The sequence below is a fragment of the Bombus fervidus genome, chromosome 7 (assembly GCF_041682495.2).
Source record: "Bombus fervidus isolate BK054 chromosome 7, iyBomFerv1, whole genome shotgun sequence".
NCBI classification, from domain to species: domain Eukaryota; kingdom Metazoa; phylum Arthropoda; class Insecta; order Hymenoptera; family Apidae; genus Bombus; species Bombus fervidus.
Window position 1 is genome coordinate 9,157,446 of NC_091523.1, and position 18,190 is coordinate 9,175,635.

At 42.2% G+C, this 18,190-nt stretch overlaps 1 protein-coding gene across 2 annotated transcripts in view; it reads right to left on the reverse strand.

The window, feature by feature from the left end:
* Window positions 1-18,190, reverse strand: part of LOC139989529 (uncharacterized) — a 43,182-nt gene that overhangs the window by 15,432 nt on the left and 9,560 nt on the right. For both annotated transcript variants that reach the window (XM_072008005.1, XM_072008006.1), the window contains 2 exons: window positions 16,917-17,126; window positions 2,675-3,096 (listed from right to left, as the gene is read on the reverse strand). In XM_072008005.1, the coding sequence (XP_071864106.1) occupies window positions 2,675-3,096; window positions 16,917-17,055 (561 nt within the window). In that variant the 5' untranslated portion in view covers window positions 17,056-17,126. The remainder of the gene's footprint in view (window positions 1-2,674; window positions 3,097-16,916; window positions 17,127-18,190) is intronic.

Genomic DNA, 18,190 nt, shown 5'->3' on the forward strand with positions numbered 1-18,190 from the left:
CGGACCTTTAAAGCGAATAAAATCGAGACGAGGGATAAAAGAAGGGAACGCCCTTCCGGCTTGTTCATCTTTTTCTTCGTCTCTCTGCTTTTTAGATGGATCGTTCTTTACTGCCCTCGGCTCCTTCCTCTCGATCGGCCGCGGCAAATCACGGGGAATCTCGTAAAATCGTGAAAGGTCTGTGCCTCTCCTCCGAGCTTCGGAGATGTGCGTAAGTGAAAAGAACGACCGACCGTAATAATCGTTGCCGCAGAAACCATTCTCTTCCTCTCGCGAGAGACGATTCGATGATTACTAGGGTTTAGATCTGTTTTTATGTTCGTTTATGCTTGTCTATTAGGTCTAAATCTCTGTGCTTTGTGTCTAGACTGTGAAGGAGATTAAGCACAGTAAAACTCCGCTAATGTGAAGTTCATTTATTCCAACGAAATCCAGTTAGCGCGTGATTAAACGAATTCCTAGATGAACTTACTCATCTAAAAGGAAAATAATAAGATTGGTAAACTTTTATTGTATGAACTCTAATTATATGTAAATTATTTATCCACTGAAAGTTCATATAAGTGAAACATCTGTAATCTAAGTAGTAATCTAAGTAGTGTAGTCTGGAAAGAGAAAGAGATGACCAGCACTCGTAAATATACTAAAACTATAAAATGCTTTTTTTCATAAGAGTATTCCTTCGACAGGAGAAAAAACTACTCTCAGAAAATATTTGACACGGATTACATGGGACGTGCATCGATCGTGAAATTCAATCCAATTCTAATAAATCTACGATGGACTTTCGCATCGATAGGCGATCTTCCGTAATTCGTTTGCGAGTGTCCGCGAGCAATTTCATCTGGGCTGGGTGTAAAAATGGAATTCTGCCATAAAACCGTCCGATGTCCTATTTCTCTCACCTGTCTGTCCGGGACAAACAACCGGGAACCACTCGTAAAATCAGTGGGACATCGTTCCGAAGCCGTCGATACATATTAGATCGAGTGATCAAAAGAGACAGGAAATGGAGAAGGTAAAGCGGGTGAGACGGTGATGAAGTGGTGGCTACACGCAGGGTCGTACACACTGGGAGCAATACTAGACGTCTTAACGGTAGCGGGCAGATATTTATTGCGCCCATGGGACGCTGTCGGTGGCACCGATATAACTAAATTCGCGTTTATGACTCTGGCTTGACCCACTCCAGCCGCCAATTTCTCTCCTTTCTTCCGCAAACCAGCGAGAAAGAGAGAGAAAGAGAGATAAAGAAACCGCGACGAAATGAGACATTGAATCATTCGTGAGACCATTAAATCGTAGATATCGCGATCATAGCACGGGGGATTCTTTCATCGGTCAAATCGATTTTCGGGAATTGATGTTGCTCCACGTAAGTAGAAATGTATCGAATTTTATATGGGAAGAAAATTATATGAGCTCCGAAGCAAGTAACCCGATCAACTACTTTTTGTTAATTTCTTAATTTCATAAAAATGTTTGAATTAACTCTGCTGTCCTCGTTATTTTTTCATGTTTGCATCTCTTCAGGAATCCTCTCTTCTTGGACTATTTCATCCATAAAAAGCGTGGAATACGCAAAAGGTACAAACATTACATCGAACAGTAAAACCAAATATTTAAAAATTATGTATATAAAATTTGCTAATATTTATTGAAATATAACGTCCATTTCCGGTTATGTAGAACCGAGGGCAGCGGAGTTAAAAAACAATTCTGTTATGAAGGATGATCTCTGAAGAAGCAAACAGATCAACTCTACTTTTTATTAATTTTCTAGTGACATTAAAATTTCTGATTAAAAAATAACCCTGTTAACCGGTTGATGAATTTAGCATTGCGTTGAAATATGGTTAAATTGAAACGTTAAATATATAATACCCTGAGAATGTGAATATAATAGTAAAAAAATGTTGGAGTTATGTACGGTAAGCTACGAGAGGGTGAATAGGATAAAATTAATTTAGGAATTGAGGGCGTAAAAATGCCGAGGCGGTAGACGAATTTTATTTTAAGGCATCCCTTTTTGGCATCTGCGTATTCCGGCGGTTTTATAACAGTCACGCTACAAGGGTGACTTTATGACGAGTGAAAAAGTATCGCGCGGGGATGGATGGAATTGTGACAGGGATCGCGCAACGCAATTATTTTTACGCCGCGCACTTCGCACCTGTACTCTTCGCATCGTAAACACTTGGCGTTACGCACGCGTTCACGATAAGCTCGACATTCAACCGTAAAAACAATAGAGCCATCCTGAGCTTTCCCTTTTTTTAGCGTCAAAAATTCAATATTGCATTTCGAGCTTCTTGATAAATATCTTTCTTTCGTATTTTCAGATCTTTAGGATGTAATTTTGCAATACTACGATTGTCTTAAAAATAACTTAAAAATATAGAAAGAGTAAGAAACGAACATCTTTTATAGATAGAAGAAACTTAACTGCGCAACTCCATCTTTTCACAAACTTGTTAATTTTAGTGTCAGGCCGTGTATCGTACTGAACTTTTCAGAAATCAAACAATTTATTTAGACGAAGTTCATCGGTTTAACTGCAACGTTACAACAGTACGGCTCTTACGTAACAACTATGACACAAAAATAAGTTCCACGAAAAGATTAAGTTACAGAACCTTTTGAACTATCAGCCCGATTCGGCTAATCCACTGACCTTGGTCTTTGACGCGTGGAAATCGTCGGCGATGTTCCTGAGATTGGCGCCTACGGTCGCCCAGTAACTTCCGTTGAAGGCCTGCCCAATGTGGCCGCAGCAGCACTTGCAAATTGACTTTACGGCGGATGTCTTCTTCACGGCCGCGGAGCTACCACCCTCTGAAACAAGTCTGCGTCTTCGCGGTCGTGGCCTTGGGTTTGGAATCGGCGCCACACCGTTCTCATCATTGCTGGATTCCGGAAACTGAAATGTCGCGTCCCTGGTTGGGCTGCTGGGCGCAGACACGGTCACCTGGGGCGCAGCGGGCGGAAGTTGCGCCACGGCAGACAACACCAAATCCGGCAGCGGCAAGCGAGCCAAATCCGAGTCCACCAGAACCATTGGATGCCGATCGTCGCCCATTCGTCGTGGCAACCGATCTGAAGAACACAAGAAATTCGCTTAATTTCATTCCAGTTTTCTGGGTCCAAAATTTGTCAAGTATTATTTTGAAAAGAATTTATTCATGAGAAAAATTGTGTTGCTTTCTTTAAAGATTAAGTTAACTTTGATCTGGAGAGTACAGGAAATTCGTGTCACTTAATTGAAGGTTTGCTAGGCCACAAAATGTTCAAGAGTTAAAGTAAATTCGCCAATAAAGAAGATTGTTTCTTCTGCCTAGAAATCTATGTTAAGCTTGATTTAATAGAGAAGGAAAATTCAATTTCAACAGGGGAAATTTAAGTGAAAGTTTATTAGTTTGAGATTTATACAAGCTATTTTATTTTTGAGAAGACTGAAGAAGATTTATCGGCGAAGAATGGATCGTTTCTTTTCTCAGGGTTGATATTAACCGCTTCATTCGAATCGATGCTAAATGTCTGTGAATATTACTATGACCTTTGCAAATAACTACAGGATGACTTCGACTTTTTTGCTTCGTTGAAGATAAACGTACGATCAAGGATTAGACTTACTAAATCGTGCTTATCTCACGATCTACAAAAGTATTTCTAAAATCCAACAATTCGAATGAAATGCCAACTTCAGCTAAATTTCAAGATATCGTGGCAACTGTCTAATCAACTTCGACCGCAATTTGTCAACTTTGCGAACCACATGCGCGCGTCGAGTTTCGTCGGCGTGTCCCATAAATCTCGCGTAAAATTCAGCCGGATAACCGAGCGCCGTACGAGATCGCCTTACGTGCGAGCGTAAAGTTCAAACTTTCCTCGATCATCCGATAAGTACAAGCTCGACGATTCATCATCGCCGTTTCGATCGCTCCGAGCGATCTTTCCGACTGCCTACTGAAAACAGATGGCCGCCGCGATATCGTAATCGACGAAATACGCGGTCCAGCCGATTTGTATTCAGCGTATCTGGATTTACCATCGATAATTAATCGTGGCACAAAGGCAAACGTTGCGTCACACAATGGAAATGCTACGATCTACGCACGCATGACGGCCGCGCGCCTTGCTTATAAGGTTTAATGCCACGCTCTGGCTAGACAACGGTAAAGGCGACCACCGGGTTGCCCTGTAATGGTAACTAACGACATTGTTGGCTAATGATTGTCTGAAAATTTACAACGCTCCATACGATAGCCTTCGTTCCGTGATTTCGACATATCTAACCTACACACATATAGATGTACACGATATATACATAGAAAGTGCAAGGATATTGTCAACACGGATTATATACTGTACGTGATCGAGCGTTTCTTTGAAAAAACGGCAGAATTCAAAGGAAGAGAAGAAGTGGAAAAACGAAATAATCGAGGCTGAGTATGGTATCTGGCGGTCAGGAAACGCTTGATATCGGACTGCCGCGCGGTGCGACGGAGTACGCGCGTGTTTCGCCACTTTTATCGCCGTCAGTAAGCCCGAAGAAGCGTTTTCCGATTGATAAGTGGCCACGCGCGTTTTACGTCTCTCGCGTCGACGCCAGATAAACGCAGTGTAATTCCGGCTGAGAGAACCGGTAAACAGAAATACACTCGGTCGACCGCTTGACTCGCTTTTACGACGCCTCCGATAATTAAGAGCGGGACACCGGAGAGGGGTCAGGCCCCGTGGTAATTAGTTTTAACGAAGCCTTTTCGCTGGCTCGGCGGTTTCGTCGCGAGAGAGGGCCTAACGGTTTACTGTTCGCGCCAACTCCGAGACGCAGTAACGCGTTTTACGAACCGCGAAATGGTACTCGTAAACCGAGTACAACTGCTTTTGGAATTTTCGGAGCGGGAACGTTATCTACCGCCGCGGATACCGAGGACGTAGTTAAATATCTTTGAGAAACAACGAGCTACTTCGCATCGCGGAATCAGGTAAGACGCTTCGATCGCACCGTATCGTGAATAATCACGTTTGCATCAGTGACGTATACTCCAGCTTCGTTTTTGGTTTCTAAAAAGGCGCTTGTCGGTTAAACGTGTCTCTGTTCGCGAATCTTCCTTTGGTAGATTTTGAGTTAGAGCAATCAGAATGTAAAACATAAAACCGACGATCAAAAGATAATTCATAGAACACAACGTTAGCCCTTCTTTATTCTTCTTCGATCTTTCTCTCCCTCGAATAAACAAAACAACCTATAATATTTTCAGGAATCGAAAGCAAGAATCTTTTACATATCTTCTTCGAGCTTCAAACAGTATCGAATAATAGACTATACGACCGAACAGAAACATGATTCAAAGGTTATAACAGGGTTACAGTATCAAGAATCCGATGGCATTTCAAGCTAACAAAAGGAAAGACCAGCAACCAAAGGCTAGGTACATAACCTCAACTTTCAACAGAGAAAAAATTTGCGAAAAAATCCATCTTTTCACGTCGATAACCGATACAATCATCCACCGACAAGCTATGAAATTCATCTTTTCATAAGCGAAGAACCGTTCGCGCCTGTGGGCCGCCAGAAACATTTAAGCGCGCAGGTTTTTCGCGCGATGTGCGCCGCGTGCGCGTAAATCGAAGCCATGCGTGACAAAATAACAATTCCTCCGCGCCTCCGGCCGCCATTGTCTCAGGGACCGGTCGCAGTGGCGCGCGCGCGTGCGCCCTCGTGCGCTCGCGCGGTTGCATCCTTGACATTTCGAGTAAACGTCCGCGCTAGCATTCGCACGCGCACCACTATACTCGGGCCACACTCTCCTGAGGCTCTCTTTCGCTTGTGCAACCCGTACGCGCGCGCATCGGCCACACATCGTCGCCTACTCACATCGAACTGCTCGATCGCGAAATCTCTAGCAAACGACAGGCTTTCCACCGCTTGCAAAACAACCGCTGCGCTTATCCGAACGTATCGACGGTCTCGCTTCGCCTTCTACCTCGCGATTTTCCTCGTAAAATGTCACTACACACACATGCTAATATGTATATTGGATGGAACACGAACCTGGCGTGAACGCCAACCTATTCCAAAATCGATTTATGTAACGATCTGTTGTAATTATCAATGCATGCGAATGATTATTAGCACGGATTCTGTCAGCTCGCGATTTACGACCGCCTTCAGCATGACAAACGGCCAGCCTAATTCTAATTTATGCCCCGGGGAAGTTCGACTATATCCGACCTCTTACAGCCGTGCAATTTTCGCGCGCTTTCTTGTGAGATTCAAGGCGACCCGCTTTTACTCGCGTTAAGATTTCATTCGCTTTTCCCTTGGTTCCAGGGTACGTAATATAATGGCAAGATATTAAAAGTTTGTCGGTAACTTGAGTTCTCGATAAGCCAGTTCTTCGCGATATGGTCGAAAGAACTCGTCTTCGTGAGCGGAGCAACTAAAGGGGAACGAGAAGAGCACGGCTCGCGCGTCCCATAAAAGCGTTCGGGGCAAAAAGTGCAGCGCGCACGTGGCCAACACCCGCATGCACGCTGCGTTCGCGGTCTCGCGCGCGGATATTGGATCCGCGTGCATCAGAGAGGACGTGCACACGCGGTTCGAGGGCGGGGATGTCGGGTTGGAACCGACGAAAAAGACTCGGGAGGAGAATACATAGAGGAGTTGTACATAGAGGGGACGTGGAACGAGTATATAAAGAACAAGAAGGTTGGGACAAGGAGGAGGAGGATCGTGAGCCAACGAAGAGAGGGGAAAGGCGTTTAGACAAAAAAAACGGAGTTGACGAGACGAAGCAAGGAATGTACGGCTAGAAAAAAAAAAGAAGTTCCACGAAGAGATAGAGCGGTGGAGATAATACGCGGTGGAAAAAAAGGGAACTCGAGAAAGCAAAAACAGGAACAAGAAGGGAAAAAAAGAGAAAAGTGGCGGAACGAGGGGGAAATTTCGAGTGTACACGGACCAGCGGGAACACGCGAGAGACAATGTACATTATGTACACGCGTTATGTCAAAGAGGCAGAAAGAGAGACGAAAAAAGGGCGAAGAGTGGGAGCAGATTGAACGCTGGCAGCATATGCGAGCACGTGACTCACATGGAGCGCCCTTTGTACGCGTAAGTGCAACGCAACTTGTTACAGTATACGTGTAACGTCAACCCTAGCAGCGCGAGCGCGATCACCCGCACCTATGTGTGCGTAGGTGCGAGTGTACGTGTGCCTGACAGCATACGTGAGCAGTGGTGAACGCTCAACTGCACAAAGAACCCCTCTCAAGGCCGCTGCAGCCGCGATACACACCAATGAGACGCGTGCGCGCGCGACGACGACTCGCGCGTGGAAACACTCGCGAATCGCGAGCGGTGTCGAGCGTATACGGGCGAACGCGCGCTCAGTTTTTATCGTGTCACGCTTTTGCGGCTTTTCAGAGACAATGAGACGGAACAGTCGAACTGCGTCGTTCCAATGATCGGTTGCTCGTTTCGTCAGAACCTCCTGCTGAGGCTGTAATGGAAATTAATTTTTACGCGATTTGGTAGTCGGTCTTGGAGTTTCCATGGAGTCACTGTTAAGTACATTCGGTTGATGCATACATATGGGGCGCAGGTGGAAATACGGGATCGGTCTATTTATGACGATCTTCTGAGTTTAAATGTCACTCGGTGATTAAAAGGGTGAATTTTGAGGCGCTTTTGCTAGACTTTTACCGTACAGAAATATTTTCAAGAAATGACAGGCAATTATTTCTGTAATTATTTCTACAATACGTCTAAAGAACCAAGTCATTCTCAATGTTTATAACGTAATTCTTTGGTGTAGTTGCTCTGTCGTCAAAATGTAAATATAACATAGTTAAAGTCGTCAATACAAAATTAATTAACGGCATACATTAAATTTTAAAGTCGTTTTCTGGTTAAAGGTAGGAAACATGGATTATATTTCTCCATATGATCTTCATTTATGAAGGAGGTCGATAAAATTTCAAGATATACATATGTATACGCCAGGCACATATTAAATGTTATTGTCAGTTTAATACGATAAAACGTAAAACCACAAATGAGTCACCACGAAGAAAGGTCGAACCATCCAACCAAACTTACGCGTGCACAACATTTCTCGTTCTGTAATAGAAAATATCGCCAGGCCTATTCGAGAGAACTGAAGTCGTAAATACGCGATGATTTCTCCAGGATGTGGACGATCGTTCAAGTAACGTTCCTTAAATCGCACTACGGTGAACGTACTGTACAAAAGCAGCGGTTTCTGCGTCTTACTTGAAACCTTACTTCGCTTGACTTTCGAACGCTTCGCGGAAATCTCGTAAAACCTCCAACTCCGATATAAATGTTCCCCACCAAGCTGCACTAGCAGTGGACAATCGATTCGCGGCGTACTCCATTTTTTTCACCTGAGAATCGAACGATCTTTCGCCGTTTCGAGTAATTCCCTTCGACGAGGCAAGATCTCGTGCTCGCGTTGTACCAACGCGATTGCCCAGCATGGAAACGGCTACGGTAGATACGTTATCGCGATACGGGCAACGAGAAAATTGTAAAAATGAGGGAACAAGGTTGCGCCACGACGCGGCCGGCCATCGATTTCCTACGACTATCTGATTACCCAATAAATTCTGTCCACCGGTTCGCGAGCACGAAGCCCGATCGGATTCTGCGGTGCAGAAGTCGTATCGAGGAAACGTTCTGGGGCTCGCTCGACCGATTGATTACACTCTTATTGACTACGTGACTCGCGATTTCGTTGTCGGCGGAATTAATCGAGGTTCATAGTTGATTGCTTGAAATGTCCCTGCGCTCGACCTACAATGTATGCACGATGAGGAAATTCTGATGAAACAGAGAATAGAAAAATCGTGAATCTATTTTAAGTTTCCAGCATTTCGGTTAATTTGAATGCTTTGATTTGCTGCATGCGAAAATAAATGCGTTGGAGGAAGGAATATTTTCAAAATAGTCCCTGCGCAAAGGTACGTGCCTCTAGTAGATGCGAAAGTATTTGCACACCATTTACATGTCGTAATAATTAAGTATAGTAAATTTCGTATTATTTAGTAATACTTTTATACAAACTATATTTTAAATAACAAAAAAGAAATATTATGAAAATGAAGTATAGAACAGATCAAAGAACATTTCATCGAAAAGTACGTGGAAATATTCTTCGCAACATTGTAGATCTGTAACTAGAAGTTATACGCTCGATCCAATAGCTCTACTTGTATCGGGCAACGACAAAGCGATGCATAGCTTTCGTTTGCGGTATAATCACTAAGAAGCTGCACATTGCTGATTATATCGTTAACTGGCGAATCGCCACTGCAAGTTGGTCACGTGTTGCCACCGTTATTCGATGATTATAATTACAAGCGAATCAAGCCTCTCTCTTTGTTTCTTTCTTCCTGTTGCATCGCGGCCAATAATCGACCGAGAATCAAGCGGAAACCGATACCACTAAGCTGATGGAACTCGAGATTCCACGAACATGGAATAGTCTTAAGCTCCGGAATTATGCACGCGATAAAATATATTCTCTGATTAGAAAATATTCAATTCAATAGAATATTCTATCGCTGTAATGTACTTAAAAAATTCTCTGCTTCGCTTAATACGTCGGTTTCCAATATATTTTATGCGTCTCTACAATGTTGGAGGTATTATCGATAAGTTTTATAAGTGAACAGTCGCAACTTCCATCGAGAGAAACAAAGAACTGGTTTTGCGAGCTTTAGCTGTCTGCGTGGAACGCATATTCACAGTTCGGTTTAGTTGGTTTTAGTATATACTTCGCTTCTTTCGACGCAGCCATATAAACAGTATCGATATTATCATTTGAATATTTCCCATGAATATTCATATCGTGATAATGAAAGCAATATTCATTAACCGAGATGAAACTTTAGAAAACTTTCTTTCCATTTTAAGCAAAAGAAGGAAACTTTCAACAAACGATTATAACGATTCGAAAGCGATCAAATAGTGGAAATCATTTGAAAAAAAAATAGAAGTACACTTTGTTTAGAGATTGCTATAATCAGAATATATTTTGGAGGAGTTCGTGAGGAAAAACAGCGGTAGATCTTCACGCTCGATAAAATCACGATGACGAGCCGCGATAAGCGAAACCGTACCACGAAGGGTTGAGGTAATCGAAGGAAAAGGGTTGCTGGGCAGATAAAATCAGCCGAATTTCATGTACGGCTGGAGACGCGTGCTCGAGCCGCCTACGAAGAATACGCTCAGGGGAGCGTAAAAATGTATAACAGTAAAAGAGCGGGGAGAAGACAGAAGTACGCTCACCGCCTCGTCTCAATGAATATTAATGATTCCACGGGGCCAGCTCGCGCGAACGACCTCCGAAATCCGTGAAAAGCACGCGGCGAGCGGTACAATTAGACTTTTAATTAAAAACGACGCGACGCGACGCCGCGGATAAGAATCGACCTGGCAAGAAGAACGTTAATTGGCCGGAACCACGGGCAACTAGCTTGTTAAGTCGAAAACAATCCGTCATGCGGAAAACATCGTTTCGATGTTTGTTTTGGAGAAAAATATTGTGACAGATATTGCTGTACACTTGCATCGATTAGAAGTTCATTTAAATCTGGATAACGATTGACTGAGTACATTTTAGTGGTTTTATGAAAATAAAAGAAGTAGGAGTCTTACTAAAGTATACGTGGAATTAGGATTTTCGGTAATTCGTAGGAAGTTCTATTTGTGATCACTCTCTGAATTTTTAAATTTAGATATTCGAGAACTTGTGTATAGGTTTAAAATTGCGTTGCACATACAATTCTGTGAAACCCTAAACTATGACTCTGAAAAATGTTGTAATACTTGGAATTCAATTTCTTAGAAATCTTCTAAGGATTCTACGACGGTTGCAATTGTATACGATAAAGATTTTGAAAGATATTAGGAAATGAATTATCCGCTATCTACTACGATTCATATTGTGCAAGTTAACTTCCGGAAGTAACGGAATTTGCATTAATAAACATGTTTCCACGAGAATTGCGTAGAGCAGAACGGGAACCTCGCCAGGAATTATACTTATACGGTGTTGATCTGATTCATCTAGAGCTAAACCTCTTTCGTGGACTGGGACGTCGACCAGAATCTTGTGAATGTTTCGCTTCTATCGAAGGGAAAAAGGCCAGAGATAAGTGAGGAAATTCAATAAACCTGGTTCTGACGGATAGATAAGGAAGATACGGCATTGTTCTGCTGACGTGAAGATAAAACGCGACTCACCGGTGACGGTAACGAACTATCAACGAGACGACCACGAAAAAAGAAGGAAAAAAGAAAGAGAAAAAAAGAAGGAAGGTACTGGTACGATGAATATTTTAAGGGCTCCGCCAATAACGCCAGGCTCGTTGGATGAATGGAAGGAGACGGCCATCGAGGACCGGACGATCGTCAATGACGAATTTCTTTCAATATTTCATCAAGTCTATAGACTACGGTCGGTGCTTTCGTTCTTCGTGTTCCGGATCGATCGTCTTCGGGATTTCCGCTGGGAAAACCGTGATGAAGTAAATTCAGAATGCAACGATCGAGAGGAATTACAATCAGAATTCGACTCGCATAACTTTTTCGAGTAATACCTAATCGAAAAATTCCTTTAAAGGAAGCATAGAAAAAGATAAAGGAATTTTGTATCCATGTAAGTAATATAATGGTCGAAATTTTGGCGCATCAATTTCTCAGAATTCTTCCATACAATTTAAGACATTAAAACATTAATTGCTAACATATGGACTATATCTGTTTATGGCTGAAATAAGACCAGGCAAGCTTGACGCATACGCTGCCACGGACGTACAATTATACGCAGAATTCACTGTACTGGTACCAACAGGTTTTTGCGTATATCTCGGAAACTAAGGCCGAGTGGCGGTTATATGTATAGGAAAAAGTTGTTCAGAATCATGTCTCCGACAACATATTGAAAAAATTAGCGAAATCGAAGTGATGTGGATAAAATATCGATAATTACCGGTAATTGTCAGTTGTCTCGAAGAGAAGCAGAACGTCTTACATCAATTTCAATTATTAATTATTACGTATTCAAAATTGAACATTTCAAATTCTGCCCCCTATAATTATTACATAATTGTATAAAATTACCCATCATAAATATGTTAATATACAAAATTAAAAAAAAAGAGCAAGTTCGCAGTTTAAAAAGAAAAGGGCAATTCTACTGGTCTTCCGGGAGGACGGCGAGTTCACTGTGAAATTCAGTGCCCCGATACGAGCGCAGGCTTTACGACAATGTAACATAATACGAAGTTCAGTGTCGAAGGGTTATCATTTTACGGACGATATCCGATCTTTCTCTTACCGAGAAATTAAACGCCTCCGATTAGAGCGGAATCGCGGGGCATGGACTGTTCGATTCTCTTATCAGTTCGCGCGATGGGAAAGGGGCGCGGGCGTCATGGTTCGTAATGAAAACATTAGCGAAGGGGTTATCCGTAACGTTGAAACGTAACATCGACAACAATAAGACAGGCAAAACGAATCGCCGAGAACGAGAGTGAAAACGGATAGGCGGAAGAAAAAAGAAGCCAGCCGTGATCGAGTAACGCGGCGTAATCGTTATTACCGTGGTCGCGTTTACGCGAGCACGATGACGAGGTGGAAGTTTTCTGCAAATGTCACGGGAGAAGACTCGGAACGGGGCTGGCCACAGCTGTTTCTATAAATAACCAACCCCGACTCGATGCAACGGCGCGCTCGCGGTCCGCCAGATTCTGCATCTTCTCTCGAAACCACGCTGGCAAACTATGGTTATTGACCCTCGCACATACACCGTACGCCACCTATTTTCGTTTGAAAAATAATGAACAGACGCGTAATTCAATTTTTCTAACAGTGATTCTTGTCAATTTCCATCTAATTTTCCCTTGGCTTTTGGTAGTATAGAACATCTTTATCGAGTCCGAGAGGGTTGATATTACATATAATATTATCTTTGAGAAATCGATAAAAGAAAAAAGAATTTCTTAAATCAGTGGGGAGGATTCGTGATTACTGGAAAAATACATACGTATATTGTTTTGAGGAGCGTGATATTTTCAAGAAATGTTGCGTCACTCCAAAACAATAGTAACACACTTGCAACGACCGGATGCAATTTGTGGTTTCTTTCGGGACACTTCCATGCGCTGTTCGGCGAGATCAAAGGCTCGTTAGCGACGTATTGCCGTGAAACTGCGGCAAAATGGATTCAGAATGCTATCTGACGACGTTTCCTCGCGGTTAATCGCGCATTTCGAGCGAGCAGGGTGCATTGACCCTCGATCATAAGCATTTTATAGGTGGTTTATAAAATTACGGTCGCTACGCAAGTAATTCTGAACTAATTTGAAACTAAAGTCTGTCTTAACTAATTGGCAGTCTGACGTCGCTTTTTTGCTCTCTGAATAAAACTGCATTTATAGCTATTAACACTACTTCAAAACGAACAATCAATAAATAATCCGTAAAATTATTAATAATCCGTACATTTACTATGTAGTATTAAAGCAAAGAGAAAAAGAAAGAAAGAAAAACAAATTTCATAAGATTACTTAAATACTTAAATAACTTTCAAAGTTCAACAAATTTCCATTAAATTACTCTAACAATCACCTCAAAATTTATCGTAAAAATTATTTCATGGTTGATGAACTTCTTCAGAATTGACCATACACCATATACGTACGTACTATTTGAAAGCGTGTAAGATACGATATCGAGGCACTCGTCGAGCAATCGTCGCGGCACGGTTCACGGTTCGATACTGCAATCTCTGGTGGACGATCGACATCCGAGATTCGGGGAACGAGCCGTTGCATCGCGTTTTATGGCGCGTTTTACTCCGGTGTGTGCCTGACCATCGGTCTTTTCTCCTCGCTCCTCCTCTCTGTCTCTTTCCTCCTACTCTCCTGTCGATCCGAGCGACCGCGCCGTCTCTTTCGCCGTAAAGGAGGCTCGAGCAGCGGTGCAGGGTCATGGCCGGACATCGTCTGCCATACTCTCGCCTCTACACCCACGCTACATCTGTTATACTCGCCCCCTTTCGCTCGCTGCACCCTCGTAAAGCCGCGTTTCATTATGCGCCGAATATAAGTTACCGCAATTTACGCCTCTGGCTCGCTCCTCTCCTTCTCTCTCTTCTTATCTTCTGTTTTCTCTTTGCGCCAGTCTTTTGCGTATATGTTCCAGCAAAATTTCCGTGGTTATTGTTACAATGAAGAAGGATTGCATCGAGAAGAGACAGTTGAGAAACTAATGGACAAAGTTGAAAGCAAGTGCACATGATGGTGAGTATGAGAATTGTGATTAGAAGGATTGAAGTTTGAAAGTTTCCTTCCACAAGTTTAACCCTTTTTACACTATTGATGTTACAGCCAATGATATTGAGGCAATTTTTATATAATTTTGTTTTCATCGATGAAACGATAGAGAAGGGAAGTTTTCTTCGCGAAATTAAACTTCTGGTTCCAAAAAGTTTCGCTGCAAAATGTATACTAAAATTTATTGATCGATCATATAATAAAAATTGTCGAAGTGCAAAGAGTCAACCGCGATACACGCAGCTAAAAATCATGAAGCAACAAGGATGACATTTTTTAGTTTTTATCATGTTATATTCTAATCATTCTACTTGAACAAATAAATCTACAATCGTCTTACTAAATAGCGTCATTGCTTTCGTTAGTTGTAATTAGTTCCAAGCAAAGAGAACACTACTGAACAATGTTATTTAAAGCGAGCGCAAATGTAACAGCAAATATAAATTACTAAAAATTCTGGGAAAAAGCGTCAGAGCATTAAGGATCAAGGACCTAAGAAGACATTGAAACTGAAATCAAATTAATCACACGAAAGGACGGGCAAATGTAAATCACGCGATGACGCGCGCGTTTCACAACCTACGTGTCTTTTTTCTCTCGAACGTTCGCGAAATCACGGCGAAAGGTGTCGAGATATCTCGCAACCATCGCGATGGACCGAAATTTTTCGACGCTGACTCATGGGACAACGACCGCTGTCAAATGTATCAGAATTTTCGACAAATCGTGCAACAGCCGACGCGAGTCAACGACCTGGACGAAACGACGATCGCTCCGCGACTTTACGAACGTTCGCGTGCGTCGTGAATCCTACTAAATAATACAAAACAAACTTCCCTATATCCTACGCCTTAATTTTGACGAATTTGTTGCGCCTTCGATAGCGATTAATCGTTTTTTTTACATCTGGAAATTGATTAAGAAGTAATTCTTTGTTAGCAAAGAATTTGTATGTCGAACCTCCGAAACTATAATTTATATATTTGACGCTTAATTTTTATTAAAAGCAAATTATCGTGGTATAATGTGCACGGAAATTATATTCGATTTTTGTTGTTATTAATGCTACGTATATTGAAGCAGACTATTTAATTCTATGTCTTGTTGCTGTCAATGACGAAAGAGAACGAGAATTGCAGATTGATCAGTACATGTTTTAGGGAACATACAATACTTAAAATAATGAACAAAGATATATATCACTGAAAAACTTGACCTTTTGTCATTTTTTGTCGCAACTCAAGTATAGACATCTTGTTGTAATGAGAAGTTACAACTATCGAAATATTTTACTAAACGCGTGCTATAACCCACTTTCTCCCTTTTCCCTGAGGATCAGTAAAAAAAACTAACACTAGAAATCGGTGACATGCTCATGCTCCTAGTTATGTATAAAATTTCAAAGAAAACCATTTCGGATAACTTCGTGTGTGAAATGAATATGAAGCGTGAATTTTTGAATGATCTATGATTTTTTATAGGAACTCGATGAAAAACATGATTCTAAAAGTATCTTTCAGGTTTGAAAAGGAAATTGGCTGCAGAGTCGCGTTGTTCCACTCGAAAGTTATCCGCGTTGTACCGCGCGACAACCACGTGTTGCATTTCTAGTGAATATGCAGCGTGCTGTCCTACTCTCGAGTGTATATACCCGCGGCTGCAGCGTGTGAGAAGTGGAAATTAATTGCGTCGCACGTATTATAAATCTCAACGTATTCAGAGTTTATTAAAAAATAACAATTTTCAATTGGTGTTTACAAAATCAATAATGTAAGGAAAAGGAAACATACATTTTTCAATAAATAAATAAATAAATAAATAAAGTAAAAAAAAAATAGCTACAAAGAAAAAACAAAGATCAATTATACAATGTCAGATAAAGATCATTTGTATCATATATGTCATATATAAGTATCAAAAATTCACAGCATCTGTTCAAAAAACAACAATGACTGAGTTTATAAATCCTTCGCGTTGCAGCAATAGCTGCAATATTGCGAATAACTTTTAAAATTGATCTACATAACAAGAATTACGTTAAGCATTTTAATATTTTTTTTGCATTTTGCTTAACTTTTTTCGAGTGTATATATTTCTTTTTATATTCTCTCGACTAGATCCACTAGTCCCCGTGGACGATTAGAAAACGTCTCGTGGACGGTATTGTCATTTTCACATGCAATTGCCTCTATTTGGTCGCCCTTCGAAATGGTCTTCGAATGCATCTTTCTGAAAAGCCGTCGGAAGGATATCGTGGTAAGACTGGATCTATCCAATGGACAAATGGATACATCCTAGCCATGAGACCGGGACCAAGTGGAAAGAACAAGAAAGACGCGGCCGTAGCACGTGTCAACGAGCCACATGACCACGTAAAGTACGGTAGTCGATTGTTCATCCCTTTCTATCAAAAGATAAACTAAAGTTGACGCCATAAATGCAACATGTTGTTCATTGCGCTGGATAGTTCGACATTTGTACAAGAACGCGTAGCAAAATCTTGAGAAAGGTGCAAACCAATTTTAATAAATCGTTCAACTCACGATTTCGTGACGGATGCTGGTCGTTCCTGTTTCGGAGGACCTGTTGCAGAGAGGAGTACAGAGCGAGCATCAGTTGCTCCAGATCCTGTCCCTGGATCTCCACTTCGTCGTCGGACGGCAATAAAAATGGAATGGCCATTTTTCAATTGTAGCAGGTGCACTACAATTCTCAGATCTTGAATACTTCGCTTCTCTCCTCTCGTCTCGGCACTGCAATCGAACCAATGTCAGTGAGTCAAGCACTACCACTTTTTGAAATTTCTCTCTCGATTCTGTTTTGCGCTACTCTTTTTTCCCCGTAGGCACAGAATCGCCGTTAAATCGAAAAATATCGACGGTTCAAGAGTCAAAAGGGATCGCGAGCACGAATTTTCCCGAGTTCGACACAAAAGGTATTTTCGTGGCGACACACGTGCCTTCAGGCTTCGACGGCGCACGCTCAATGTTCGTCGCCGCGGTTACGAAGGTCTCTATCGTCGTCACTGATTGTTCGTAGAGAAAACGCACGTGGCCAGAGAAGAACGCAACGCGCCACCAGTTGACGAAAATCGTGATCCGCGGATTTACGGCGATCGAGCAAATGAATAAGTACACGATCGACTGTGCGTGCGATTAGTCTAATTTCTTTCTCTATCCGACGCGCGTGTCTTAATCACGTCGCCTGCAACGCCTATAAGGTGGATCCTCGAATGGATCACTTTCCATGAGTGGGATCTGTCCGCCGTTGAACTTAATCGATTATCGAACTCCGTTTCACGGACGGTCGAGATTCACTGGAATATCGAAGTTCGAGATAGATGGGGGCGCGCTCGCACGTCCGACGATCTCCACAGAGAGGCACGGATAGATGACAGTTCGAAAACGTTTCGTGGGACGATGGCACAAAGTTCAATGTCCTCCGGTCAAATGTACGACACACGATGCACTGACTGAGTCTATTGGCAAAAGCGTCAATTTGCTTTCCTCTTACACCGAGCACAAGCGAAATATCCGCGTGAGAGGGAATAAAACAGGGAAAATTGACTTCTTTCGTCCGTTTCTTCGATTCCCACACACGCACACGGTCGATGCTATATAACACGTTGCGTCTCGCAACTGTCCTCTTTGACGCGACTATCACACGTGTATACGTAGCAAAAGTGTAAGAGAGAAAGTAATGCGACACGAGAACTCTCGACTGAGCTTAGGTAACGAGAAACACGTCTACACTCCTCGAGATCTAGCGTGGTAATGATTCTGTGCTTTCGTTTCAGCCACTCGGCCCGCACGTTCTG